This window comes from Cornus florida, unplaced genomic scaffold (assembly GCF_030987335.1).
Source record: "Cornus florida cultivar Cherokee Brave unplaced genomic scaffold, ASM3098733v1 CherokeeBrave_3.0.0_Hap2_Chr10, whole genome shotgun sequence".
NCBI lineage: Eukaryota > Viridiplantae > Streptophyta > Magnoliopsida > Cornales > Cornaceae > Cornus > Cornus florida.
Genome location: NW_026775580.1, coordinates 107959186 through 107986908, shown reverse-complemented (window position 1 = coordinate 107986908; position 27723 = coordinate 107959186). Strand labels below are relative to the sequence as shown.

The 27723-nt window shown below is 32.9% G+C and overlaps 2 protein-coding genes across 2 annotated transcripts; both read right to left on the bottom strand.

Moving 5' to 3' along the window:
• Positions 1-573: 573 nt before the first annotated feature.
• Positions 574-10208, bottom strand: LOC132276890 (auxin response factor 19-like). The gene is made up of 14 exons (XM_059778527.1): positions 9378-10208; positions 8927-9036; positions 7482-7580; positions 7327-7383; positions 6969-7124; positions 6800-6884; positions 6485-6575; positions 6175-6339; positions 5904-6026; positions 5488-5563; positions 5129-5270; positions 2581-4430; positions 2304-2494; positions 574-1250 (listed from the first exon to the last, which is right to left on the bottom strand). Exons 1-14 carry the CDS (start codon positions 9403-9405, stop codon positions 1115-1117), a joined length of 3309 nt encoding a protein of 1102 aa, XP_059634510.1. The 5' UTR covers positions 9406-10208; the 3' UTR covers positions 574-1114.
• A 3119-nt stretch (positions 10209-13327) lies between these two features.
• On the bottom strand, positions 13328-15724 carry LOC132278356 (uncharacterized). The gene is made up of 6 exons (XM_059780151.1): positions 15535-15724; positions 15359-15435; positions 14996-15276; positions 14337-14408; positions 13704-14233; positions 13328-13617 (listed from the first exon to the last, which is right to left on the bottom strand). Exons 1-6 carry the CDS (start codon positions 15722-15724, stop codon positions 13328-13330), a joined length of 1440 nt encoding a protein of 479 aa, XP_059636134.1.
• Positions 15725-27723: the final 11999 nt, after the last annotated feature.

Below are 27723 nucleotides of genomic sequence, written 5' to 3'. Positions count from 1 at the left end.
AATATACTTTATTTTTAATGCAATATATTCAAGAAAAAATAAGAAATTACTTAAATTGTTTTTTTAAAAAAATTTACTTAAGATTTTTATTTAAATAACTAATTTTCAAAATTAAAGGTAAACTTATGCAAATTTAAAGAAAACTATGTTATCAAATTAGTATGAATTTATTTCAATAAAACAAATAGATTAAGTGCAATTCAATAAAATAAAAAAAGGCATTATGCACAAAATATACTTCAGGGTTATTTGCAAATTCGGATATATTTCAAGGAAATTTTATGCACTTCACCCTAATATTTAATTTAAAACTTCTATAATTGTCCACTTTTCTTCCCTCCATTTTTGAATTAAAATTTGTAAAAAATGACATCCCTCCTATTATCCATTATTTTATTGTTTCATCTCTACCGAACAATGAAAATTTGTTCCTTCCTTCTTATGTTCTGCCCATCTTCCTTCCAACCGAACAAATCATTGGGCTCGACCGATACAATCTAAGCTAAGCCATACAAAAAAAGGCTTTCAGGCCAACCAAACGATCTCAAAGTCTAACCATCTATCAACACAGAATTCCAGAAATTCATTATAGCCAATTTCATTCGAGGGCTAGAAGACCTATACAATCTAAGCTAAGCCATACAAATTTCGAGCTTTTACTCTCTACGTACAATTCACCTGAGAGAATTTCAATAAACAGCAGGGAAAAAAAACGTCGACTGATCTCCCAACAAGCATATCATACAGGAAAGCTCCAACATACTGCCGGACTGGGTTCTTCTCCGAACAGAGGGATTGTAACTCCCTTCCATACTTGGACTAATCCGCGTGTTAATCTAACAAGCAGCGATGAAGCTTCTCATTTCCTCCACTTCTCTCACCTTCTGCTTTACTTTCAAGGCACTTCAGAAATTTTGAACAAGCTTCAACCGCCAAAAGATCACTTCTTACACACTCATCCAGATATAAGCTTGCCATTTTGCATTTTAAACAGAAAAATCCAGGCTAGCAGTGGCTAATTGTCCGGCAGATCGGGAGCAAAATACAGATTTATAGTAATAAATATCAATAAGCTTCTAACTTGGGATAACATAGCTAAAATTCGTCCGCTAATTTACACATTTCCTCCATCAGAGCTGCTGCAAGCTTGGTTTGGAAGGACACTGTTCCCAAAATCTCCATCCAAGCTCATCTGCTGGACTTCTTGAGGTGAAAGTATCTTGATGCAACGGACACAATTCACAAACTCCCTGAAAGGCACCAAATCACCAGACTAAACATGTCAATTGACATAGATTAATTATTTTGACTAATAATTTGAGAGCAGGAAATTATTCAAGAGAAGGAAAAAAATACTGTGGAAAGGTTAAAAAAAAACAGCATAGGTAGACAATTCCACAATGACTCAGATTTACAGGAAAATACTTGAGTCCCAATGTGAACAGGGAAAAACCATGCATAGAAGTGAAGCATAAGTTGTCACTCTGGATATTGGACTGATTTGAATTTCAGGAAATGTTCATAATATCATAAGCAACTCACAAATTGTTTTGCTATGCCCTTTTCAAATGACAGACACCTCGAAATGCCACGGGTGCAAGGCTATTCTTTTCTTTTTTCTTTTTTCTCTCTTTGTTTTTGGTACCTGAGATATACTATTGAACAGTGGACCCGAAAGTTTCAGAACCTACAAATTACTATTTATATCTTCTGAAAATGATGTACAATGTAAGATATACCAATGGCAGAAAAGGCTGAGATGAGAATATTAAGCTTAGTTCTTGGCAAATTAAATCAAGCACACACAACCCTAGGCTAATTAGAAACAGAAGGAAATTATTTGCGACAATAAGAGTAATTTACTGCAAAATTACTCTGCATGTCAGATGGACACACAAGGAAGTTCCTTGTCCACGATTTTTCTTTTCTTTTTATATTTAGTTAATAGAATTTTCAAGGTACAAGCAAATCAAGAAAAAACAATCAATAAAGTATTCAAATACATGTCTGACCTAGAGATAGCTAATTTGTTTCAAATGGGCATCTCAAGGGAATAAAATAAAATAAAAACCAAAAAAAAAAACTCAGACGAATAGCACATCAAGAAATGGTAAATATATTTCTTTTTATCCTTGGTCCTTACAACAAGGGGAAAGGTGGGGGGAAAGGTTGGATTTTCATATGCAGATTTCTAAGGCAACTCTTGAACCAAGTCTTTCATTTTGTCTTGTTCAAAAGTATTGAGAATGTATTAAAAGAAACGACATTTTGAAAACATTATGCAGATTAAGTTCTGAACTTACTCCCAAGGGTCATCCCCAACTAGTAGGACATCGCTCTCATGGTCCACATATACAAGTTTCCAGCCAACTCTTTGTCGGTCCTCCAGCTGTCCCTCTATACCAAACCTACGAGCTAGATCCTGTTTAAGCTCCTCATAACCTGAATAACGAGCAATATCAATTGATCTCCCAACAGCTCCACGCTTGTACACCTTCACAAACACAGAACCCAAAATTAATTAAGAAGATAGGAAGAAATAATATAGTTTCAGTTGCTGAAATGTTTTCAACGCCAAACCTTAGTATACGTCCGCATTCGCTGAAATTGGGGTGGTGGAGCCCATGCACCACTGTTCAAAAAGCTGCTATCGTTTATTGTGGAATCAATTGAATTGAAAGCCATGTCTGGAACCCCAAATGACTGCGAAACCATTGAAGATGAAAGTTCTGGCTGAGTATCTTTGGGGTTTTCAAAGTTAGCAAGCATGCAGGGTCCTGAAGAGAGATTATTTGAGAAATCCTTCCCTGAATCCACCATCCCCTTTGTGAGCAAAGGCTCCGGAATCATGGGCATACCCAACTGGCTATCAATGTTTGCCCCATATGGAACATTGTTCCTGGGATCACCTTGAACTTCTTGACTTGTTTCCCTAAACAATACTGATTGGGGGTTAAAAGACACTAGGTTGTTGTTCTGCTGCAAATGGACATCATTATGAGAAACACTAACTGAAGTTGCGGAAGATGAAGTGTCCAAGTAATCCATCTGGGCTCCAGCAGCATTTAGGTATGTTGGTGGGGCAAGATATCCTTGGTTTTGACTCTTGGGGATATTCAATAAAGGCTTGATATCAGGTTTTTGCTGAAAATCTTTAACCATGTTGGCATTAGAAGACATGGTTTCCATACCATTGGAACTCAAAAATGTGACAGAAGACTGAGTCATCTCCTCCCCCATGGTCGTGCTTCGATGTGTCCTACTGTTCATGACTGGTTGACCTGAATTTGGGCAATTGTTTGTGGAAGGTGACGTGGAACAAGATGGAATGTCATCAGTGATCCCAGACTGGCCCCCACCAGCTCCTGCCAATAAACTGCTGCCAGCTGCAGAGAGATGATTTGTCTTTGGAGAAAAGGTGTGTCCTGCATGCCCAGGCAATTCTGCCAGCACACTAGGTTGCTGTTGCTGTTGAAGCTTCATTTGCTGTGGTGGATAGGATAACCGAACATTTGTTTGGCAATTATTCTTTGTCATCTGCGGTGTGAAAATGTGTGACTGAGGAAGTGAGTTCGCTGTTGCTTCAGGCATTTCCATAATTTGGTTGGGCATTGCAGACTTAGAAAAGCACTGAGATGCATCTAACAGCTGTCTCTGCTGATCCTGCGCTTGTGTTAGTTGAGGAGGCTGTTGCAGCGTAGACTGTTGTGCTAGAAGGGCTTGCTGTTGCTGCTGCAACTTTTGTAAAAGTTGAAGCTGAATTTGATTATCAGACATCTGCAACTGGTTTACTTGCTCAGGAAGCTGGGATGGCATCAAGTTATGCTGTTGGTTCTGACCCCTATTTTGTTGATGTTGATGTTGCTGTTGCTGTTGCTGTTGCTGTTGCTGATGCAGCAGGTTCTCAGGAAGGTTTCTGTGAAGCTGAAGGTTTTGAATAGAAGATGGCTGCTGAAGAATATTTTGAGTTTGGGCAAGCGTCTGTGACTGCAGAAGTTGCACCTGAGCTTGCGTTGAGGGTAGGGTTTGATTAATCAAATTTTGCTTTGGTTGCTGAGTAACATCAGCCAACTGTTGTTGTGGCTGCGTAATTGAAGCTAATGGGTTCAATGTAGCAGCTGGTAGCTTCTGGAGCTGATCAACAGGAGCTTGCTGAGAGACCTTCTGGGGATTGAACTGTAAGTTGTTCTGCTGAGGAATTTGGGATGCTGGCAAGCTTAACTGACGCGTCAGATCTGCTCCAGCAAGGTTATGCAGAACAGAACCTGATAAGGACTGCAAGTAGTTTGGCTGTATTGAGTTGCCCAGGGAAGGGTTTTGCTGCATGTTCATCCATTGGAATAAACTTAAGCCAGGGAGAGATTGGGTATCATCAGCAAGCCAAGGCATTGTCCTCTTAAACAGGCTCTCAAAATCAGAAGACTCATCATCTGCAAAGAGTAACATGTCAGAAATCCTCCTACTGAAGCTCTGTCTTCAAATAAATCATTGTTGAGCTGAAAAAGGTCTTCTTTCTAGCAGAACCATATCAAAGCATTCAATAATGACCTTAGCACATTTGAAAAAGTGGGCGGTTCTAACTTGTAGGACCACAACAACAATATACCAGCGAAGGTCAAAAATTGACCACACAGGACAAAAGGAGCATCTAACCTGTAAACACTGTCATGAATCATTCATTTTTGTTCCTTTTCTGAACGAATAATTGGACCACCTATGCCATTCACTATTATTTAGGATAACTCCATTGGCCCAGTCAGTAGAAACAGTCGAACCAATATAGTCAACATCCAAAGAGGCCTAGGCTAAGGGGGACCGTCCTAACACACCATGCCCAAATGGCAACCAAATCCCATTTTATTTATTCATTAGAAACAATAAGCTAATAATATTATACAACAACCACCTTTTTCCCAACTACTTGGGGTCGACTACATGAATCCTATGTTTCTATTCCACTCTATTTAAGGCCATATCCTCGGTCAAACCACATGCTCTCATGTCCTTCCTTACTAACTCTACCCATGTTATGGTATTCTTAATAAGCTAATAATATTACAGCAAAAAAAAAAAAAGGTTCAAATCCCATGTTAGTAATAAGTAAAGAATGTGGTATTATGGCTTGGACCTGGCATTCCTGGTTGCCTCGGATGCTTAGATCTGAAGAACGGGGGGGTGGGGCAGATGAAGAATGGGGCTGTCACGGGTTCAATCTCCCAGACTGATACTCGGTTACGCCTTTCCCCAGCAGTTGACTCATCCCAACCAACCTACTCAATAGCATAGAGGTAAATAATGTCAGTAAACAGGTAAAGCCTACTATGGTCTAAAAAATAATCTAGAAGCCAATAAATAAATAAAAATAAAAGGAGAGTATACATGTGGCCTTGGGGTGTAACATGTATCCAAAAGGAATAGCGTTACTACCAATGTCTGTCTGTCTTTAAAAATAGAAAAGAATAAGACAGACAATGCAACAACTTCTACCTGTAAATTTCGCCACTGAGAATTCTTCCATCTCACAGAATCAAGATCGCTAATACCTGTGATTGTACCCATATACCTGCCAAACAATTGCTTTCCTTCTTTAATCATTTTGAAAAGCGCTTCAAGTTCCAGATTCCAAAATGAAAGGTAAATATCCTAATCTAGATTTGAGAAGGAAGATATCCTCTCAAAATCCCAAATCATGGATCAAAATTTCAAGAAATTAATCAATCATATGGAAAATGGAACAGGGTCTTAGAAATTTAAAGGCTAAAGACCATTTTGTCAGCTTGAAACAACTGGAAGTCAAGTCTGAAGTTGTCGGGATACATCTTCGGTATTCTAGTTCTTAACGTATGTTGCCAAAACTGGTAAATTAATGACATTTTTGGAGATCAAAACCCAATTACAACTACCTTCTTGTTCCCGATTCTTCAGTTTCAAACATCATTCGAAAGCGCATTCCAAGGGATATCTGACTGCTGCATACTGCTTTATAGTACTTGGCAAGAGGAATGACAAAATCAGACGGACTAGCCCTGTATGTACCAGAAAAAAGAACACTCACAGAATTTTTCAAAATGAAACAATTTGACAATGTCCTGATACTCATTAGGAAATTTAGAGTGTAAGACTAATTAATTCAAAAGAATGATTTTATAACAAACAAATGGGAAGTCATTTAACCTTGGATTATAAAAGACAGTAAAGGGGCTGTTGTTAGCAGCTGCATGTGCGGCTGCTGCTAGGATCCCTATGTGCATACTATCACTTGACAACACTGATGATGATAAATTGGTAGGCTGCCTGTTAGCCCGTCTAATACCCAAGAGAAGCTGCTGCTTTTCATCCCTGCTCACAACCATCAGAAACACAAAGGTTCATGCAAAGGAATTCAACTGGAAAACCACAGGCGTTTATCGAGAGAGAAAAATTGCTATTAATCAGAAACTCAAGCCATCTAAACCATAAAGCTCTTAGAACTTAATTCCATTACCTAATAAATAAGACTGAGTCACCTGCGAAAAGCCTCTTTCCACTAACAAATAGGCTCCACCCTGTTGTAAGCAAGTGGCGTTTTGGTTGACCTGTATTATGAAGGAAAAAATCAAATCATATATCCCGAAAATAGCAAAGAAGTGTAATGGTACTAAGGAAAAGTGTCTAACAAACCACTAATGGCTGTAGTCTAGCCCCTCGTGGTACTCCAAATAGGTGGGGGAGGGGGGGGGGCAAAATTTGGGGGGGCGGGGGGGGGGGGGGGGGGGGGGGGCAATAATGAGCAAAATTTGGCTAATAATACTGAACCTACCACGATAGATATGACGAAAGGTCCACACATTATCATGCAAATCCCTAGCAACAAGTTCCTGAGCAGGGGGTTGCATAGAGAAATCCTAAAAAGAAATAAGAATATTAGTTACATAAATGTAATTTTAAGATCAACAAAGTAAATTCAATAGATAAGAGAATTTTCTTACAAGGGCAGGAAAAATCTTTTCTGCAGCACGCCGAGGTACAGAGAAACCTCCATGAGTGCTTGTATCACTTGCTGTCAAAGTCTTACAGAAAAATTCTGTTTGTGGTTTATTTGTCTTTATGGAAAGATCTGACCTCAACAATGCTTCCTTGTCAAACTGCACGACATGTAGATAAATTCTGTTCCAGTCACAACTCTAAATGCGGACTTAATTTAAACTTCTGCAGGTTTAAGACACTAAAAGGAGTTCTTTTCTCTGTAATTTTCTAGCTGTCTTTTTGTTTTCTTTTTTCTTTTTTCCTGTCAATTTGATATTATGAAATGCCAAATGACAATGTCATATTGAAGCAAGCCCTTACGGAAGGAACCGGTTGGAGTGTCATCTGAGCATATACTTCATCTGTTTCTGGATCCGCCTAGAAAACAAATGCAATTAAGTTAATTGATTAGAAGAAATAAGAAATACCAAACTAGTTTCATGAAAGAAAATAAAGCCAGATAACGTCAGTCATACATGCAACGTAACATTGTGCAGAAGGCATAATAGCTTTGAGGGCAGATTTGGGTAGTTTGGTATTTGAGCATCCACATCCTTCTTCATAGATGCTGCAACCTGAAAAATGGCAAATTTGCACATGCAGTGAGAACCAACATTTTAGCAAAGAAGAAATTCGGGGAAAATAAATTGGTTTCAATTGTATAGTCAGTATACGTGTTTTGGGAGCCCGCACGGGCTAGCTGGTTCAACACTCACAAAAGTGAGACGGACTTAAATGATGCATGTAGTTCGCGGGCAATTGCGTGCATCCGGATTTTGAAAACCTCCACGAGTCCAAAGTGGCTAGCGGGTGGGTTAATTCTTTGTTACCAAATATATATATACACGTGTTATGGGCTTAAAATATAAAGGAAGTGCAGCAAAAATTCAATGACTATAAAATCATAGGATAGGATACACCATTTTTATGTATATTACAACAAATAATGAAATGCATCGATTCCATCACATCTCATACTGTAAAAGTCTAATAATAATAAATAAACTCTATATGCCATCATCAGTGTCTGAACTCGTATTGTTTGGATAATACAATGATTACCAGTTTGCCAATAGAAAGTAACAATCTACATCTGTCCATAATCTATAATTTTACAGAATGCTAAATGACCATACTGCTTTTCTGGGTTTTATCATCCACTTCTACTTTTACTACCGGATGAGCAATTAATTTTTATAGATAGATATATTTGAAGGGTAATTAGGAAACTGTGTTATAGTTCTCATTTCCAATTTTGTAATAAACTGAAGTGACTTCCATCATTTGAGCATTGATACTACTACACATTGTAATAGTGGAAACTCTTGAAGCCATTTGAAAACCATACTGAATTGCATCAACTAGTATCCAAAATAATTATACTTAACCTGTAGAAGCACACACTAGGATTTATTATACCTCAATTATTTTACCATATAGCTGAAGACACATTTTTTCATAACCAACAAAACTCCACATAGGACAAAGGTGTAATTTCGCAATCCAAAAATAAAATAAAAACACACACACCAGAAGGGGCGCAAGTTGGCAAATGATTATCCTTATTCCTTTTTCACTTTCTCTTCGTTTCACCTACTTAAAAAAAATAGCGCAAGCTAGAAAGAACCCTAGACAATTACAGAATTAGATAAATAATCAGCACCCGTGCAGTGAATTTTAAGCAAATTCATCGTAGCCGTGCATGATAGTAATAATCTATGGCATGAGTAATGCTTTCAAGGGAGCTCTCTCCGTGAGAACTTACCCCCTTGCAGCCGTTGGATTGGGAATTTGGGACTCCCAAAGCCCCAATCAAAGTCTGTCAAATAACTAGCTTTGCCCTCTATAGATGTAGCGGCGGCGCATGATAGCAAATAATGTATATATGTTTGTGTATATTTGTGTGAGTCGACAACCAAACCTGTTCGCTGTGTCCTTGTGGGAAGTAGACGACGTGGGTCCCAGCCGCCGGCAAGTCCACCAGTGGCCCAGCGCAGGCTTGCCATAGCTCCGGATTTATGCTCCTCACTCCTGATCACACAACAAGTGTCAATCGTTTTCTGTTTGGTCGCCGAGATAAAATAAATAAATAGATAAAAATGAAAGGGAAAGAAATTATATAAATAATCTGGAATCTTTTAACTCTCACTCCGACATCCAATATTCACAAGATTACATTTTTCCACATTTTCCAGGAAATAAAATTTTTCCTGAGAAAATTCGGCTAGGACTCGGGGTTTAATTGGTCCGAAAACCGGTAAGAAGAGGAAAAGACAAAAACGGCTCGTTATGCTATCCACCGATTCTTCCAATGTCTCGGAAGCTATCGTACAGAGAGAGAAAGTAGAAAGAGAAAGGAAGTATAATCTGACCTTCGCTGGGATTCGTGGTCGCCGTCATCGTAGTAGCTCCGGTGCCGTTCGCCGGCAACTTCAGTTACTGATTCCGGGGACTATATCCCTCGCGACTCACCCCGGAAACTTAAATGTTCGAAATCTCTCACCCGCTGCTCATCTCTCCAACGCTGTCTCCGGCGAAAACAATACAATACAATACACAATCTCAGGAAGCGAATCTCCAAAATCGGAGTTTCAAGTACACGGATATGGATAGATGGAGATCAGAAAACCAAACCGTGGTCTGGGCTATATTTTCTCAGCTGAGAAAGAAGAGTTTTGCAGAGATTTTCCGAGAAAATAGCATGAAAAAAAAAAAAAAAAAAAAAGAAGAGAAATGATGTAAAGCCTCGTATATTATTAGTCAAAAGAATCAACAAGGTCTGAAACTTGCTGTCAGTTATTTTCCGGCCAATTAACGCCGGAAAATGGAAGGTTCCGGTGAGAGAGAAAAGCAAAAGTGGCCGGAAAAGTTGCCGACAAGAAGAAGACCGGAGAAGCTTTAAAAAAGGAGGGGTTGCCGAGTTTTGCCCCCTATTTCCCACTACAACTACCAGACATCTATCTCTCTTCCGCTCCTAGTTCTTCCCCACTCTCTCTCTCCTCTCTCTCTCAACCCGCGGCGACACGTACATACATACATACATGATACATACACCGTCTCTCTTTCTCCTCGAAATTTTCACTCTCTCTCTCTCTATATATATGTATATATATTTTTGTGTCTTTCTCTCTCTACACAATTCTCTCCGTCTGTGTCCGGTATGTACCCTCCTCCCTCCCCCTCTCGTCATGGATGGGGGTAAAGGACTAAAAGGGTGAAGCCTCGGATTGACCTCCGTGGTTAATGAGTTAATTTTTACTATTAGTAGTTGTGGCTAATCACCCTTTTTCTTTCAATTCCTATTATGAGAATCACATTACCGAATTACCCATAGTGTCACATCTGAAAAAATAAAATATTATTTTTTATAATATTATCAATTTAACTTTATACAGTAAAATTATAAAAAATAAATCGGTGAATTCATTAAAGATAAAGAAAATAATAATAATAATCTTTAGTAATAATTCATTTACTATTAATATAAAAATAATAAAAATAAAAATCATACTCTTAAATTCTAAATACAAAAAAGAGACACTTATTACAAGAAAAGGGCCTGAAAAGATTAAATAGCATTTTTAAATTTTTTTAATTATAAACAAAAGGTTTAAGCGCTTGACTTCAATGACAACAACAGATAATTATGAACATTCATTACTGTTGACCACCATTACGTGACAATCACATCATTTCTTATTGTGAACTTTTTGGTTATCTGAATTGTCAAATTTTTTTTTTTTTACATATACTAATATTCTTAACAGTTATTTTAAGAATATTTAAAAAAATATAATTACAAAATTGAGCTCCTGTTATCAACTTATCATAGCGGTTGGATGCAGAATATAAGTTTTACATTTCTCATTCAACTACTATAAAAATGATGTTAATAAGTATTAGTCTTCTACATGGTAGGGTACGATTTAATTTTTATTTAATCAATATCATATATATGTGGGCATTTGCTTCAAGCCTTCAACTACAAATATATATATACATATATATATATATATGTACATAAATAATAAAATGGACATTAACTCTTAATTTTACTTTTCCAATATGAGATTTAGTACTCCAAAATTTGCTAGAGCAATGTGAGAATGTATATTTTTTTACCCCAAGTTCACTGTTTTTCCAGTTTTTTACTGGCCCAAAAATTACTACACTAGGATACACCGCTGCGTGGACTAGCCTTCTTTAACATGGCTCCAAGTCTCAAGTGACTGTTGAGACGGTTGATGTATATTGTAGGCCCCATGTCTATTTTGCAATATTGTTGTTGAAAGTGTATGATATAAGAAGTGTATGAACTTCGAATTGATGATGTTTTAGAGCTACAATGCTATATTTTAGTTAAGATGATCAATCACATAATTTGATGAAAATATATTCAAATGTGTGTGTTAATATTGAATTTGAACAAGAAAATAAATTCAATATATGTTAACAATGTAATGACAAGGTATGGAAGAAATTAAGATACTTTAAATATTAATGTAATGATTAAGCATCAGATTATGTAGGAATATTTTTTTTTTTTTTTTTGGAATTAAGAAACTTGAAATTTTATTTACTTTCGATCCCTTTCATGACGGGACACACCTTGTCGGCGGATCAGGGCCCACGAGCATATGGCAATGTTGACAGCTCCGCCTTTTACAGCATTATACTTACTACTAGCTCTTGCACTGTGCCCCTTATTATTTATCAATAAGAGGTATCAACTTTTATTAATAATTTAGCTCCATTTGTTAACTGTTTTTGTTTATGATTTATCATTTAAGTTTAAATTAAATATAATAAGGGTCTGTTTGAAGTTTGTAGTGTGGTGTGGTGTAGTGCTCTAGCCTAGACCTGAGCAAATGTTTTGTAACGTGGTGTTCTGAAATGAGAACAAAACATGTTTGGCGCGTTACAATTGCTTTGAGAATTTTGGAACAAAAATATGGCAAAACATGTTTGGTAATATATTTTGTTCTAAAAATTATGAGAACAAAACATGTTTGGCAAAGTTGAAGTGTAACCAAAATTAATAAAAAAATATTATTCAATATGTTTGGTAAAGAGTGTTTTTAAATAATGTTTTAATCAATACATTTTTTATAACTTTATTAAATATAAAGTAAAAATTAATTATTGCATTATTTTAATATACAATTAATATAACATTTAATATATTTATATATATATATTGTTAAAAATTCTTCTTAATTTATTATAAAAACCAATAAAATATATTCTAAATTTTAAAACCTATTAATGTTGCATATTATTTTGACAGCATTATTTCAATATCGAACTGAAATAAACTTTCAATATATTACACATTACATAAAATTGTATATATTACAGACATTAGTTTCATAAATATTACATCATTTGTCAACATGCACAATAAAGTGAGTACAAAATAAAATTAAACTAATATATCACATCATTTATCAACAGCCACAATAATCAACAACAACAAAATGAGAAATAACATAAAGAATATAGTTATAGTAAGACAACAACAACAACCATAGATAATGTAATTTTGCCGATTTTGTTGAGCTTGTATAATAGCAACTACATCCTCCAACTCTTCATCCACATGACCACCCACTTGCAGATGTTGGTGCATGTCATCCACCCATATAAATGCACGAGCATGTGACTAAATCAGAACAAAGACTTGTATATTATTAGAGTGCACTTGTAACACACACATGTAGTTAAAAAAAAAATTATTAATTCCAAAAAAAATGTATACCTCCCAAGCTGGACATCTATAGAATGAACGTCCATAATTTTTTGAAGTTGCAGCCGTATAAAGATTCATTCGACCCCTTCCACAAGCACACGGTGGCCCCATCACCCTGTATCTTATACATGACTGTATATACAAGTTATTAAACTGATCCAAAAAAGTTAAAAGAAAAAATTAAAATAAAATAAAAAAGATAATCATATAGTTACAACAACTTTTACATTTATCGAAATCGTAAATTAATGTTAAAATAAAGATTTTATTACAGTTATCCAAATCCATACAAATAGTTAAAATAAAGTAGTTGTTACAGTTATCCAAATACTAACAAATGGAACAAGTATAAAGTAGTTTTTACAGTTATCCAAACATGATAAACATGTAAATCCTTGTTCAATGGTGCTGACTTGCATTCCATATAGTGTCAGCAATATTATCGCGTAGAATATCCATTGGTCACGAGCAAGATTGCGATGCATTATGTGGAACATCAACTTTATCATCTCCAAAAATTTCATTTATCATCGCCTCCACAGTTGCATCATTAAATATTGGATCTACATGCGCCTAATTTCTTATAAAGTTATGAAGTGTGCAACAGGCTAACACAATAGCAACTTGAGCTTCAAACTTATATGGGGGCATTTGCTTCAAGATGGGGAATCTTATCTTAAGAAACCCAAAACAACGCTCAATTATATTTCGTAATGACGAGTGCCTGTGATTATATATTTCCTCTCTACCTTGGGGTTGGCGAGAAGCTCTACGGTACTCTTGGAAGTGGTGCTGTTGGCCCTTGTAGGGGGCCAAGAAACCCGGTTGATTGGCATATCCGGAGTCCACCAAATAATATTTCCCTGCCATTTTACAAACTATAAGCCACGTTTTTTTACCATGATATTTTAAATAAGTATTACAAAATTATAGCAAGTATGACATTTACCGTCTGGAGGCATTGGGAAATGCAAATCCTCATTATTAATGGTCTTGTTCAATATCTTAGAATCATTAGCAGACCCCTTCCATCCTGCTACGACGTACGTGAACATCATATTAAAATCACAAACAACCATTACATTTTGTGTGGTATCTCCCTTCCTACCATGAAATGGTATTTGCTGGTCCACAGGCACGTTCGCATGGACATGAGTTCCATCAATTGCCCCTACGCAATGCCTAAAAAAAGGGTGGTACTTTTTGTTCTTCTTTATATGGTTAGGAACTTCGCTAAAATCTGGGGCGACAATAATTTGTTTCCCTAAATTACAGACTTTTTGTAAAACCGCATGGAAGTATTTTGAAATTGTATAGGTGGAGTGTTGAAATCTTTCTGCGACCACACGATTTCCTTCATTATGACCTAAAGTAAGCAAGAATATGCCAACTTGTTCATAAACACTTACACCTGTAGAGTCTTTCAACCCTAATGACTGAAGCTCCCCACATAACTTCAAAAAAACAGGGGTGGACATCCTGAAATTTTCAAAACATCTATTTCAAGATCTCCATTATATATGTTTCCCCAGTTAAAACAGAATCCCTACAAGGTTGTTTATCGTAATGTTTCCTATAATACTCCAACATGCATGCCATTACGATGACACAATCGTTCTCCTCATCACCATCGTCATACAAATCAATTATTGTCCTAATATCCATTTGTATAAGTCAAAATTTAATAAACGAGATTAATTACAATCATCTCAAGCGAAATACCAAATAATAAATAAAAGCAAGACAACAAATAAAGTCAAATCAGTTCATGAAATAGTTATATTGTCATGAGCTTCAAACCAAATAACATAAACACGAGTGTACTTAATATTACAATCAATTAAAGTCATAACAACACCAAATAAGAAATAAAAGCAACACACCAACTAAAGTATACTTAATAGTACAGTCATCCAAAATCATAATAAAAGCAACATACTAAATTAAAGTCCATTGATCCAACTAACCCTCTTATCATCAGGACAGTCATTAAGAAAGAAATCCCTCCAAATTTCATCATTGCGTAACATCTGGATAACCTTACCATATTGTTTCATATTAACACCCTTCAACTTATTCAAAATATAACAACATAACTTAAAATCACCTTTTGTCTTGTCGGGATAATTGACTTCAACCTCCACATTTCCTTCATTAACTGTAATCATAGATGATGAAGAAGCGACTATGGCCATTTCAATTCAATCTGTTTTCTCTCTATCTCTCTCTTTCATATAGTACATGAGCTCGCTCATTGTGAAGGCAAAACTCTTTCTCTTTGGTTTCTTACCACGAGATTCAGGAAAAGGACTGAACTCATGACCGCCTAACTCAGCAAAATCATCATTAAGGTTAAATGAGTTATGTATGCCTGCATGGTGTGCGGGGGCTTGGTTCATAATGGGTGGATTATACGAAGTATGGACATGTACACCTGCAGCGTGTGTGCCTCCAAATATGGTGGTGAGCTTGTCAAAATGATTGCATGGCTTCTTTCGATACTTACTATATTGGGCATTCACCTACAAATTATTAAATTACTATTAATATTAAGATAAGTATACTTTTTTGTAAAATCAACAGACATTTATTTTAATAACTAACCTTGATCAATCTACTCCATCTTTCTTTTTCAACTATAACCATGCCTGTCTCAGCATTGAATCCCATGTTTGTTTCTCCTAACAGACCCACAAACGCTTTGTAGTCTGTTCTCAAGTGGTTGAATTTACTCTTAAGTTATTTCAGTACAAGATTGTTGCCTATACGGACCATCTTGCCTTTTAGTATATTCTTCCAACCAATTGCACTAAAAGTTGTGTTACTCCGATTACCAGCCTTCACTTCTTCCTCCATACAGATGATGAAAGCTTCAACCTGAGAATCATCCCATACTAGTTTTCCATCATCGGTATTGTCTATAAGGTCCTCTATTTCTTCTCCCACCACATTGTCAACATTTATATCCATTTAATTACATAGTTTTAATAAAAATGTGTTAAAAGGGTCATACATGCTCTAAAACTCTCCATCTTCCCCATTACCAAAATCTTAAATCGCAATACATAAGAGATATATAGATAATAGTGTATTTGTTTTGTTAAAATAAGTAATTAGGGAAGTTTTGACTATTAAAATGATTTGATATATTCAAACTGTATAGTTTTAGGAATTTTAACTTTATAAATTTAGATTTATGGAACACGGAAACAAGTTTGTGATTATTTTCTTTTGCTCTCACCCTTCAAATTTAAGAGAGTTTATAATTTCCTGTTTCTGTGATTATTACACTTTTAAATTTTTTTTTTAACTCTGTCTTTTTGGCTTTCTTTTTTCATATATATCTATATAATTATCAATAGACAACTTGGTAATTAGAAAAGGCACATTTTTCCAAAAAAAATTAGAAACCAAAAGATAGACAGAATATAGACAAATGCTTAATAATCACTCCATATTTTTAAAAATAGGAAAACTGATGAAAGAAAATAATAATACCAATTTAATAATTTTCAAAATAAATTTAATAATGAAGTATATGTTTTATTAATAATTGAGACAATTTAGAACGGGGTGGGGTTTTGTCTCTCCTTCCCAAACTTGTGTTACAAATATTACGAGTAACTTTTTTTTATAGCAATTTCTTTTTATAGCAATTTTTGGTGATTATCAAAAAATTTCCTTTCATTCGAGCACAACTGAATCATATCATCACAAAACCATCTAACATACATATATAGAGATATAATCAGCTCATATATGTATAAATTATATACAGAGATGTATTTTTCATATTCTTAAACGACTATTTTGACATTTAAAAGTCTATTTTTCATATTCTTTTCCACACCCTCTGAGTTTCACCCATGTTCTTCTATACATAAAATCTATTCTCTACCTTTTTTTAACCCAACTCCACCTCTATTTATATAGTATTCAAGCCATTTTTTATCAGACAAAGATTATAATACCTTGTATGACAAGAAGTAATAAAAAAAATTAAAACTCCAAAATAGATCGAAGTCTAAATGAGACATTGTAATGTTCCTCTATATACACACACATACTTCTGCATTCTTTGCTCTGAGAATTTTCTCATCAATATTAACTGAAATAACATAAAAAATTGTAACAAATCTCAACATACCAAGATGAGAGAGAAGAGGAAATAAAAAGAGAGCTTGGGTAAACCGAGAGTGCAGAGAGCAGTAGCGAAGCTTGGTTTCGCCGAAAAATGCAGAGGTGAGACAGACGGAGGTCAGATCTTCATACAAACATGGTCGATTTGAAGCTCGATCTTCAAACAACGGAATCCACGTTAGACAGAGCATAAGGAAAACCAGAAGAAGAAGCAGAGGAACTCACCAAAGAATGAAGAAGACGACCTTCAGATCTGATTCAACCCCACTGCAGTGACAAGAAGAGCACTGTGACTCGCCTCTGGAACGGCTTGCTTCGTGAACCCTAGAAAGTGTTCTGCGATTTTTTATAGCTGTGATCAAAAGTGAGTACAAGTTTTGGTGTTTGTTCTTCCCGGTACAGTATTATGTGGGCCGATACAGTATGGGAACAAGCAAGAACACCTATTTTTTGTTCCAACAATTGGCCCATTTTTGCCAAATGTTCCAGCACTGTTTAAAACAATACAAGCCATGCCAAACACGTTTTGGGCCAGAACAGTAGAATTTTGCACTGTAGGGAAGGGAGTAGAACATGGTAGAACAATGCTCAAACATGCCCTAAGTGTTTATGTGTCATTCTGCTGTTTGGCCAAGCCCAAAAAGAGACTAATGCGTCTAGTGGTGCAGCAATATGGAAGTTGTCATTATGCTGTGTTACCGTAATTATGTTCTGTGGGTGGCTGCTATGTTATGTGTTTGTTGAATGTTTTTTTTTTTGATCATTTCTTTGAGATGGATGAACTATGTACTCTTGTTGGGTTGTAGCGTTTTATTTGCTAGGAAAAGAAAAGAAAAAAAAATTATATATTTATGTGTAATTTTTATTTATCGATAAACAAATACATTCTTTGAAAATGTAAAAATATTTATCTTTTTTTTAAAATAGTAAATAGAAAAACGTGTTTGTTGACCTTAAACAGTTTTTAAAAAATTCAACACTAGTTTCAAAATAATAACAAAAGTTTTTATAAAGTGTTCAATTATTTCTTACTTATAATGGTTTTCAAGTAACAAATTGCTACTTCAATCATTTTTTTTCCTAGAAAGTTACTCATCACTTAAGTAATATTTCAAGATATCCATTATGAAGATCCACCAAAAGAATGTAAGAATACAGCTTTGTATTTGTTTATTCTTACTATTTGACTTGATATACAAAGATAAGTTCACTGTTTGACCCACTTCCTTTTTAACTAATATAAACAGTTTATTATATATGTGTGTGTGTGTGTGTGTGTGTTTATATATATTGTTAAGTATTTTGTCTCATTCTTTGACCTACTTCCATTGGGATCATTGCCACTAATGTATAGTGTATGAGGAACGGATCCTCTTCTGTAAATGCTTTTGTCGTAACCTTGCGGTAGTATCCAAAATGGCTTTTACGGCATTATAATAAGAAATAATACATTATAATAATAAGATTATAATAAGATTTTTGGGTGCTAGCTAAGCAAAGTGAATATAATACACTATAATAAGGGAGTCGATATTCGCACTCTATTTTTCTACAATTGCACTACTCTTAAATAAAAGGACAATTATATCCCTAATTTTATAAATAAATAATTATTTTGTTCTCAAATATCATAATTACCCTTTCAGTTTAGAAATATATATTTCTCTCACACTTTTTCCCCAATTTAACATTTTGGGTCATTTATAGCCTCTCTCAATTAAATCTCTACTTTGTATTAATTATATACTCTCTTTCGGTTAGGGTTTAATATTGATCTTTGTATGTAACAATAGAAGATTAATACAGAAAGTATGTAAGAACTATCAAACTCCATGAGCCATTTAACACCATCGTGCTAGTGGTGATGGTAATTTTTTATTTTATTTAATCTTGATCTCAACATATTATCTTTAAAAGAAAATCAGAGTTTTGAGTTAAACTTATTCGAATTTCCTATGAAGTCGTGAAGAGTGTTTTAATGAGTAAAGATTGAATCTTTGAATGAAAATGTCTCAATCAAAGTACCTATTATGTCACTAGACCTTTTTAATGTATAAAGATTGAATCTTTGAAAGAAAATGAGAAATTTGAATTAAACTTATTTTAGTTCCCTATGAAGTCACGAAGAGTGTTTTAATGAGTAAAGATGGAATTTTTGAATGAAAATACCTCAATCAAGGTATCTATTATATCACTTGACCTTTTTAATGTATAAATATTGAATCTTTAAAGGAAAATGAGAGTTTTGAGTTAAACTTATTCGAGTTCCCTATGAAGTCGTGAATAGTATTTTAATGAGTAAGATTAAATCTTTGAATGAAAATACCACAATCGAGGTACCTATTATGTCACTAGGCATTTTTAATGTATAAAGATTGAATCTTTGAAAGAAAATAAGAGTTTTGAGTTAAAAATCTTTGAATGAAAATACCTCAATCAAGGTAAATATTATGCCACCAGACCTTTTTAATTTATAAAGATTGAATATTTGAAAGAAAATGTGAGTTTTTAGTTAAACTTATTCGAGTTTTCTTTGAAGTCACAATGAGTTTTCTAATGAGTAAAGATTGAATCTTTGAATGAAAATATCTCAATCAAGGTACCTATTATGTCACTAGACCTTTTTAATGTATAAAGTTTGAATCTTTGAAAGAAAATGAGAGTTTTGAGTTAAACTTATTCGAGTTCCCTATTAAGTCGTGAAGAGTGTTTTAATGAGTAAAGATTGAATTTTTGAATAAAAATACCTCAATCAAGGTACCTATTATGTTACTAGACCTTTTGAATGTATAAAGATTGAATCTTTGAAAGAAAATGAAAGTTTTTAGTTAACCTTATTCGAGTTTTCTTTGACGTCACGAAGAGTATTTTAATGAATAAAGATTGAATCTTCAAATGAGAATACCTCAATCAAGATACCTATTATGTCATTAGACCTTTTCAATGTATAAAGATTGAATTTTTGAAAGAAAATGAGAGTTTTGAGTTAAACTTATTCGAGTTCCCTATGAAGTCGCGAAGAGTGTTTTAATAAGTAAAGATTGAATCTTTGAATAAAAATAACTAAATCAAGGTACCTATTATGTCACTAGACATTTTTAATGTATAAAGATTGAATCTTTGAAAGAAAATGAGTGTTTTGCGTTAAACTTATTCGAGTTCCCTACGGAGTCGTAAATAGTGTTTTAATGAGTAAAGATTGAATCTTTGAATGAAAATACCTCAATCAAAGTACTTATTATGTCACTAAACCTTTTTAATGTATAACGATTGAGTTTTTAAAAGGAAATTAGAATTTTTAGTTAAACTTATTCGAGTATTATTTGACATCACGAAGAGTGTTTTAATGAGTAATCTTTGAATGAAAATACCTCAATCAAGGTACCTTTTATGTCACTAGACTTTTTTAATGTATAAAGATTAAATATTTGAAAGAAAATGAGAGTTTTGAGTTAATTTTATTCGAGTTCCCTATGAAGTCGTGAATAGCGTTTTTAATGAGTAAAGATCGAATCTTTGAATGAAAATACCTCAATCAATGTACTATTATACCTTTTTAATGTATGAAGATTAAATATTTGAAAGAAAATGAGAGTTTTGAGTTAAACTTATTCGAGTTTCCTGTGACGTCACGAAGGGTATTTTAATGAGTAAATATTGAATCTTTGAATGAAAATATTTCAATCAAGGTAAATATTATGTCACTAGACATTTTCAATGTATAAAGATTGAATCTTTGAAAGAAAATGAGAGTTTTTAGTTAAACTTATTCGAGTTTTCTTTGAAGTCACAATGAGTTTTTTAATGAATAAAGATTGAATCTTTGAATGAAAATACCTTAATCAAGGTACCAATTATGTCACTAGACCTTTTTAATGTATAAAGATTGAATATTTGAAAGAAAATAAGAGTTTTGAGTTAAACTTATTCGAGTTCCCTATGAAGTCGCAAAGAGTATTTTAATGAGTAAAGATTGAATCTTTGAATGAAAATACCTCAATCAAGGTATCTATTATGTCACTAGACCTTTTTAATATATAAAGTTTGAATCTTTGAAAGAAAATAAGAGTTTTTAGTTAAACTTATTCGAGTTTTATTTGATATCGCGAAGAGTGTTTTAATGAATAAAGATTGAATATTCGAATGAAAATACCTCAATCAAGGTACCTATTATGTCGATCATTAAACCTTTTTAATGTATAAAAATTGAATATTTGAAAGAAAATGAGATTTTTGAGTTAAACTTATTCGAATTCCCTATGAAGTCGCGAAGAGTATTTTAATAAGTAATGATTGAATCTTTGAATGAAAATACCTCAATCAAAGTACATATTATGTCATTAAACCTTTTTAACGTATAAAGATTGAATTTTCAAAAGAAAATGAGAATTTTGAGTTAAACTTATTCGAGTTTCCTATGAAGTCGTGAAGAGTGTTTTAATAAGTAAAGATTGAATATTTGAATGAAAATACCTCAATCAAGATACCTATTATGTCACTACACCTTTTTAATATATAACGATCGAGTCCTTGAAAGAAAATTAAAGTTTTTAATTAAATTTATTCGAGTATTCTTTGACATCACGAAAAGTGTTTTAACAAGTAAAAATTGAAACTTTGAATAAAAATACATCAATCAAGGTATCTATTATGTCATTAGACATTTTTAATGTATAAAACTTGAATCTTTGAAAGAAAATGAGAGTTTTGAGTTAATTTTATTCGAGTTCCCTATTAAGTCGCGAATAGTGTTTTAATGAGTAAAGATTGAATCTTTGAATGATAATACCTCAATCAAGGTACCATTAGACCTTTTTAATGTATAAAGATTGAATTTTTGAAAGAAAATGAGAGTTAATCTTTTTTTCGGCACCTTTTAATCTTTTTCTCAACCCTAATTTTTTTTTCTCAACAGCTTTTAATATTGTTTTCAACATCTTTAATTTTGTTCTCAAGACATTTAATCTTATTCTCAACAATTTTTAATCTTATTTTTAACATCATTAATCTTTACTTTAACTCCTTTTAATATTTACCTCAATGCATTTTTACCTTGTTCTTAATCTCAAATATGAGTAAGTTGAAATATTAATAATAAATGAATAAATCAATGTCCTGCTCAAGTAGTGAGCAATTGTTCTATGCTAGTAACGATATTGAAATGAATTTTTATGGTAGTCTTATTTGAGCAAGGCATGGCGGCTCAAATTGATTGATTTATTCATTTATTAATTTTTTGAGATTACTCAGATTTGAGGTTGAAAAAAATATTATAAGGCATTGCGGTAAAGATTAAAAAGGTGTTAAGGTAAGTTAAGAACAACATTAAAGATGTTGAAAATAAAATTAAAAGTGTTGAAAACAAACTTATAGGTGTTGAGGAAAAATATTAAAAAGTGTAAAAAAAAAAAATTATAATATGTTGAGATAAAGATTAAAGGTATTAAGAATAAGATTAAAATTTTATAAATCACTTTAATTGAGTTTGATTATTACAAATCACTTTTGTTATGTTTGGGAGTACCGAATCAATAGATTGAAATATTTCTTTCAATTTCAAATCGAAACTATCAATACCGTCCTTCCAAAAATAATATTTATGTTTTTACATCCAATTATGTGATTGATGCACGTTTATTAATTTTTTTGTTTTTCCTATTGGTAACACTATGTGTTATAAGTTTAAATTCAATCTTATATATATATATATAAATTTATATAAATGTCTTTTACCATGATCATACTGATGTAGTTGTTGTCAGAATTGATTTACATTACGTATAAAGAAATTCTTTTACCATGATCATACTGATGTGGTTGTTGTTAGAATTGATTTACATTACGTATAAAGAAATTATTTAATCTCTTAATTTATATATATATATATATATATATATATATATATATATATATATATATATATATATTTCTTTCATATATATTTAAGAAAGTGAGTAACATTAGAGAGTTCAGAATTTTTTATTTTATTTTATTTTTTATAGTTTACTATTAACGCTGGGAAATTTTGTTTTAAGTTTAAATTACCTTTTCAAAAAGTTTGCCTTAAATGGCATAATTTATTATACAGTATGGGTATAATATGACCAGCTTATAACAAAAGTACTACCTCTGTCCCATATTAGTTGTTCATTTCGAAAATTTTGACTCAGTATCACCTTTTATTTTTTAGTCATTTGATGTCATTTTTAGTCATATCATTTTATATACTTATATATTACCTATATATCATATTAGATGTTTAATTTCGTAATTTTAAGTCACAATTAGTTTTTAAAGTGGACAATTAATATAGGATGGAGATAGTACTATTTTGTGTCAGTTAAATTTTATTACTTATGTAAGTTCTTGTGCCAGATATATTAAATGTTTGGGTTAATTTTACTGACACCCCCTCAGGTTTGGTCAAATATCACCCTCAAATATCTTTCGAAAATAACTATCACTTAAGTCCATTTTCACTTTTCCGTCATAATTTCCATTAAAAATATATAAAAGATAATTTTGCCCCTACATACATTTTGACTTGGTCAAAAGTGCTCATTTTAAATAAATTTGAAATCACTAATATATGAAATGACCACAATACCCCTCACAAACTTCCATATATTTTACGCAATTGTGCCATGTTTGGATGCCTCTATTAGACTATTTCTCTCTATAACATCTACACACATTCTCTAAAAATCTCTCTCCATTCTCTCTCTAATCTTTTTCTCTCGATCTTTGGTTCTTACATTTCACAGATAACACATGCATACATATATAAATATATGTATTATTTATATGTTTTTCAACAATTAATAAACAAGAGAATTTGAACAAATAAAGAGATTCCAACACTGAATTTTTAATTATACCCATTTTTTTACATTTATAGTGCTTATATTCATTTCAGATTTCTTTCAATCAATTAATAGTAAAAATAAAAAATAAAAAATAACCACTTAATCCAGAGTGAATTCATAAAAACTTTACTGTTTTGAGATTTCTGTCATTTGTGGCTATGGCAACCATTTGTAAAAAAAAATAAAAATTTGAAAGAAAATTTCCATTCACATTAAATATAACAATTCAATATAGAACTCTCCAACATAATTAGGCAATTCAATTTTTATAAGAGATTCAGATGATCTTTATATTACTTTTCACCAATCCCCCCCCCCCTTTCTCTCTAAAAACCATACAAACTCTTCACCAATCCTCTATTTCTCTTTCTCTCACTCTGTATCTCTGACTTTCTCTAGAGGCAATAACATAGCAGTCGTAGAGCATGTCTGTTAGTTTTAAAAACTAACACCTCTAGAAAAACAATTAAAAATAAAGAAAATTAGACTTTTTCTCTCCTAATCTACGTAATCTATTGTGGCCTTTAACCACGGTTCCGCTTCCTAATTGTAGTTAATAAGCTGTTATCATTACCCTATAGGACACCGACGATGGTAGACGATGATGACACTAACGGTATTGCTACGTGATATTTATCTCCAACAGCGGTCATCACCATCCATGGCCGCGGCCCTCAGAAAAGGTGTCATCATCGTTCACCACTACCATAGTCATCCATCCACAATAATTATTTGCCATCAATTGATGTCAATTGCAAAACATAGGAGCACTTACTTCTCTCAATTTCGAAACTAACCTAACCAGATTCACATTCTCATATTAAATCAAAAACACATTCACACACATCTGTGTTTGATTGAACCTAAATTTTTTTTTCACTGATTAACCTAATTTCACAAAACAAAGTTGGCATCTCTGGCAGTCGTGATGGCATCTTGCTGTTTTAATTTTGGTGGTTGGGTTATAGAATCGGTGGTGGTGGTGGTGGTGAGAGAGAGGAACGGTGAAGGTGGTGTGGTTATGATGGTGGAGAGAGAGGAATGGTGGTGGTGGAGAGAGAAAGGTACAGTGGTGGAGAGAGAGGAATATATATATATATATATGTGTGTGTGTGTATATATATATATGTCTGTATATATATATATGCCTATGTGTATATATATATATGTCTGGTATATTTATAAAATTTGTAAATTTATAAAATTTTAGGGATATTTTAGTCTTTTAATTCAATTGTTTAGGTAAAAGAGTTATTGTAACAAAGTCAAAGGGTATTTACATCATTTTATATCGTGTCAGAACTGTTCAACAAACGATTGAGGTGTGAGTAAAAAATTGAAAAAAAAATTATAATATGAGTGATAATTATTTTCAAAATATATTTAAAAATTATATTTAATTAAACTTAAGAGGGGTAAGTGAAATTAATCTTTTTCTCGTTTGGGAAGGCGGGTAGAAAGTGGCTGATAGTAGCTGAAAATACGGCAGATTAAACGGAGATGTACTTTTTAAGCATGCCGTGCCCCTGTATTATCCAATAGAAATTGAACACGTTTCAGCTAGGGAAAGGGTTTAAGAAAAGAATTCTTTATGGAGAACCGTGTAAATGTTGTTGAACTAGACTACACTGTTAAGAAGGAGATACGGCGACGTCGCTGCTATCAAAATCTCGAAAGAAACAACCGATGTGAAATTATGTGAATATAATAATATCAAACAAATTTATACTATATATATATACGTCTAAGGATCAGTGTCATTCTCTTTTATTAATTTTTTTTTATTAATTTTTTTTTATTATTTTTATTTTTAAAGTACGAAAAAATAGACAGGTATAAAAATCTAGTTCAATGAAACCATGTGTGTCATTATCTTCATGCTAAATTACACTGACCATTTACCATGGGCAAATTTGACTGGTACAATATTTTGAATTTGTTGACTAAATTTTATAAATGGACAATTTTATCCTTTCATCCAATAAAATACAGAGTACAATATAATACTTACTTGATCTCTTAAAATGTGTCTATTATTTTATTTTTAGTTGTCTCAAAATAATTATCTTAATTTAAATTCTAATTTACTACTCCCTTTATTCCACAAAATTTGTTCACCTTTTTATTTTTTGCTGTCCCAAAATAACATCTTTTTTTTTTTCCTAAATCCCAAAATAATATGCTAATTTACCCTCATTCTTTTAAAGTTATAAAAACATATGAATCCATTATAGAAGGGAATATTTAAAAATATATTCATTACAACTATAATAAAAAAAACATAAAAAATTATACTTTTAAAAAGTTAGTTTCCAAAAACTTATTTATTTATTTTTGGGTGGGAAAGAGAGTATTTTTTTTAATATTCCTAATTTACTTTCATTGTCTTGAGGTTATAAAATCATGCGACCATTATTGAAGAGTATATTTGAAAATTCATCCCCTATCACCATAATAATAATAATAAAACATTAAAATTTAGGGAGTATAATTCAATTGCTGCCCATGATAAATTAAATAATGACACTCCGATAAAAAGTATGTAATTATCCATTGACTTTTAAATTAACCCATTAAATTACTCTTCATTTTAATTGACCAAAATCAGCCAAAAAAAACAAATAAAAGCCACAACCACCACCACACTCGCTACCACTGCGGCCGCCACTCCACAGCCCTCGCCACCACCACTTCACAGCCCCACCACCACCACTTCAATACATAGTTTTTCATCAATTTCACTACCTCAAAATCACCCTCCAATTTTTCAATCCTCATTTTATTCTAAATTCATCCAATCCAAGTATTCAAACTGGCCCAATTGGAATTCTTGCACACACACACACACACACACACACATATATATATCTCACTGTTACAAACCCTCAACAAAAAGAACAAAGAAGAACAAACATCATGGTTTGTGACAGAGATTGAAAATTACTCTTGCTTGCTTCACCCAAAGGCTTGTACTCAGAAATAAATGATGTTTGGTTTGTGTAAATGGTGTTTGGTTTGTGACAGTGAAGAAATGGAAGGAGGAAGAGTTGGTGGCAATGGTGGTCAAGAGGTGGTGGTAGTGGTATACTGATAGGCGGGGGAAGGTAGAAAAAAAAGCAAATGCGAGGGGAAATTGGTGGCAAAATTTTGTTTTTGTTTTTTTTTTTTTTTTTTCTTCATATATTTAGAAAAGTTAAAATAATAGTTTCATAATTTAAATCGGCCAAATTACAAGTTAGAGGGTAATAATGTTAATTTATAAAGATTTGGATGTTAACTTTACCAAAACTAAAGGTATCCCTGTAACTAGGTATCTTTAACCCAGAGTAAAGCAAATATAAATAATGAAGTATCCCAATAAATGAAAAAATTGTTATCTTCTATTGTTAAGAAAAATAGAGAGTTTTCATTGGCTCGGGTATTGCATGGTATTGCCAGAAACTAAAGTAATATTTTCCCCATATTTTTAGAAGGCCTTTCCATTTATCTTCTCTTCCTCTTTGCCTTGACTTGCAAAGATGGGTTTGTTTGTTGTTTGGTTTAACAAGAGGAAAAAGGGAAAAAAATGATAACTTTTGTTATAAGAAAAAATAAAAGAAGGGGTGAAATGATAATGTTGACATCTTATAAAGTAAAGGAAATGAACTTTATACTGTATTTATTTATTTTGAGAATATAACAAAACTTACTCATAGTGTCTAATTTGTATTCTTCCAAATTCTTCAATTTATTTTCATTTTCTTTAAAATTTTATATCAAACACCATATATCATTTTCATCCATTCCCTTTATTTCCATTTCCGTCCAAACAAACTGCACCTTAGTTACATGGTAAATTCTACTTAAATTTTTCGATTGGTATGAGTTTCTCCTCACAAGGACGATATGTTTAACTTCTTCCACAAAGATCTTTTGTTGAATTTGTAATGTTTCTGTCATCGCTCCGGAAGTTTGAAATAGCAC

Excerpts from the sequence above, each read along its gene's own strand:
- LOC132278356 (XM_059780151.1), bottom strand. The coding sequence starts at position 15,724 with ATGGATATAAATGTTGACAATGTGGTGGGAGAAGAAATAGAGGACCTT. Across the intron at positions 14,234-14,336 it reads GTAATGGCATGCATGTTGGA|GATGTCCACCCCTGTTTTTT; the intron begins GTATTATAGGAA and ends TGAAAATTTCAG. Across the intron at positions 13,618-13,703 it reads TTTCCCAATGCCTCCAGACG|GGAAATATTATTTGGTGGAC; the intron begins GTAAATGTCATA and ends GTAAAATGGCAG.
- LOC132276890 (XM_059778527.1), bottom strand. The coding sequence starts at position 9,405 with ATGACGGCGACCACGAATCCCAGCGAAG. Across the intron at positions 6,027-6,174 it reads ACTGTCTTTTATAATCCAAG|GGCTAGTCCGTCTGATTTTG; the intron begins GTTAAATGACTT and ends TGGTACATACAG. Across the intron at positions 4,431-5,128 it reads GAGGCAACCAGGAATGCCAG|ATGATGAGTCTTCTGATTTT; the intron begins GTCCAAGCCATA and ends TACTCTTTGCAG.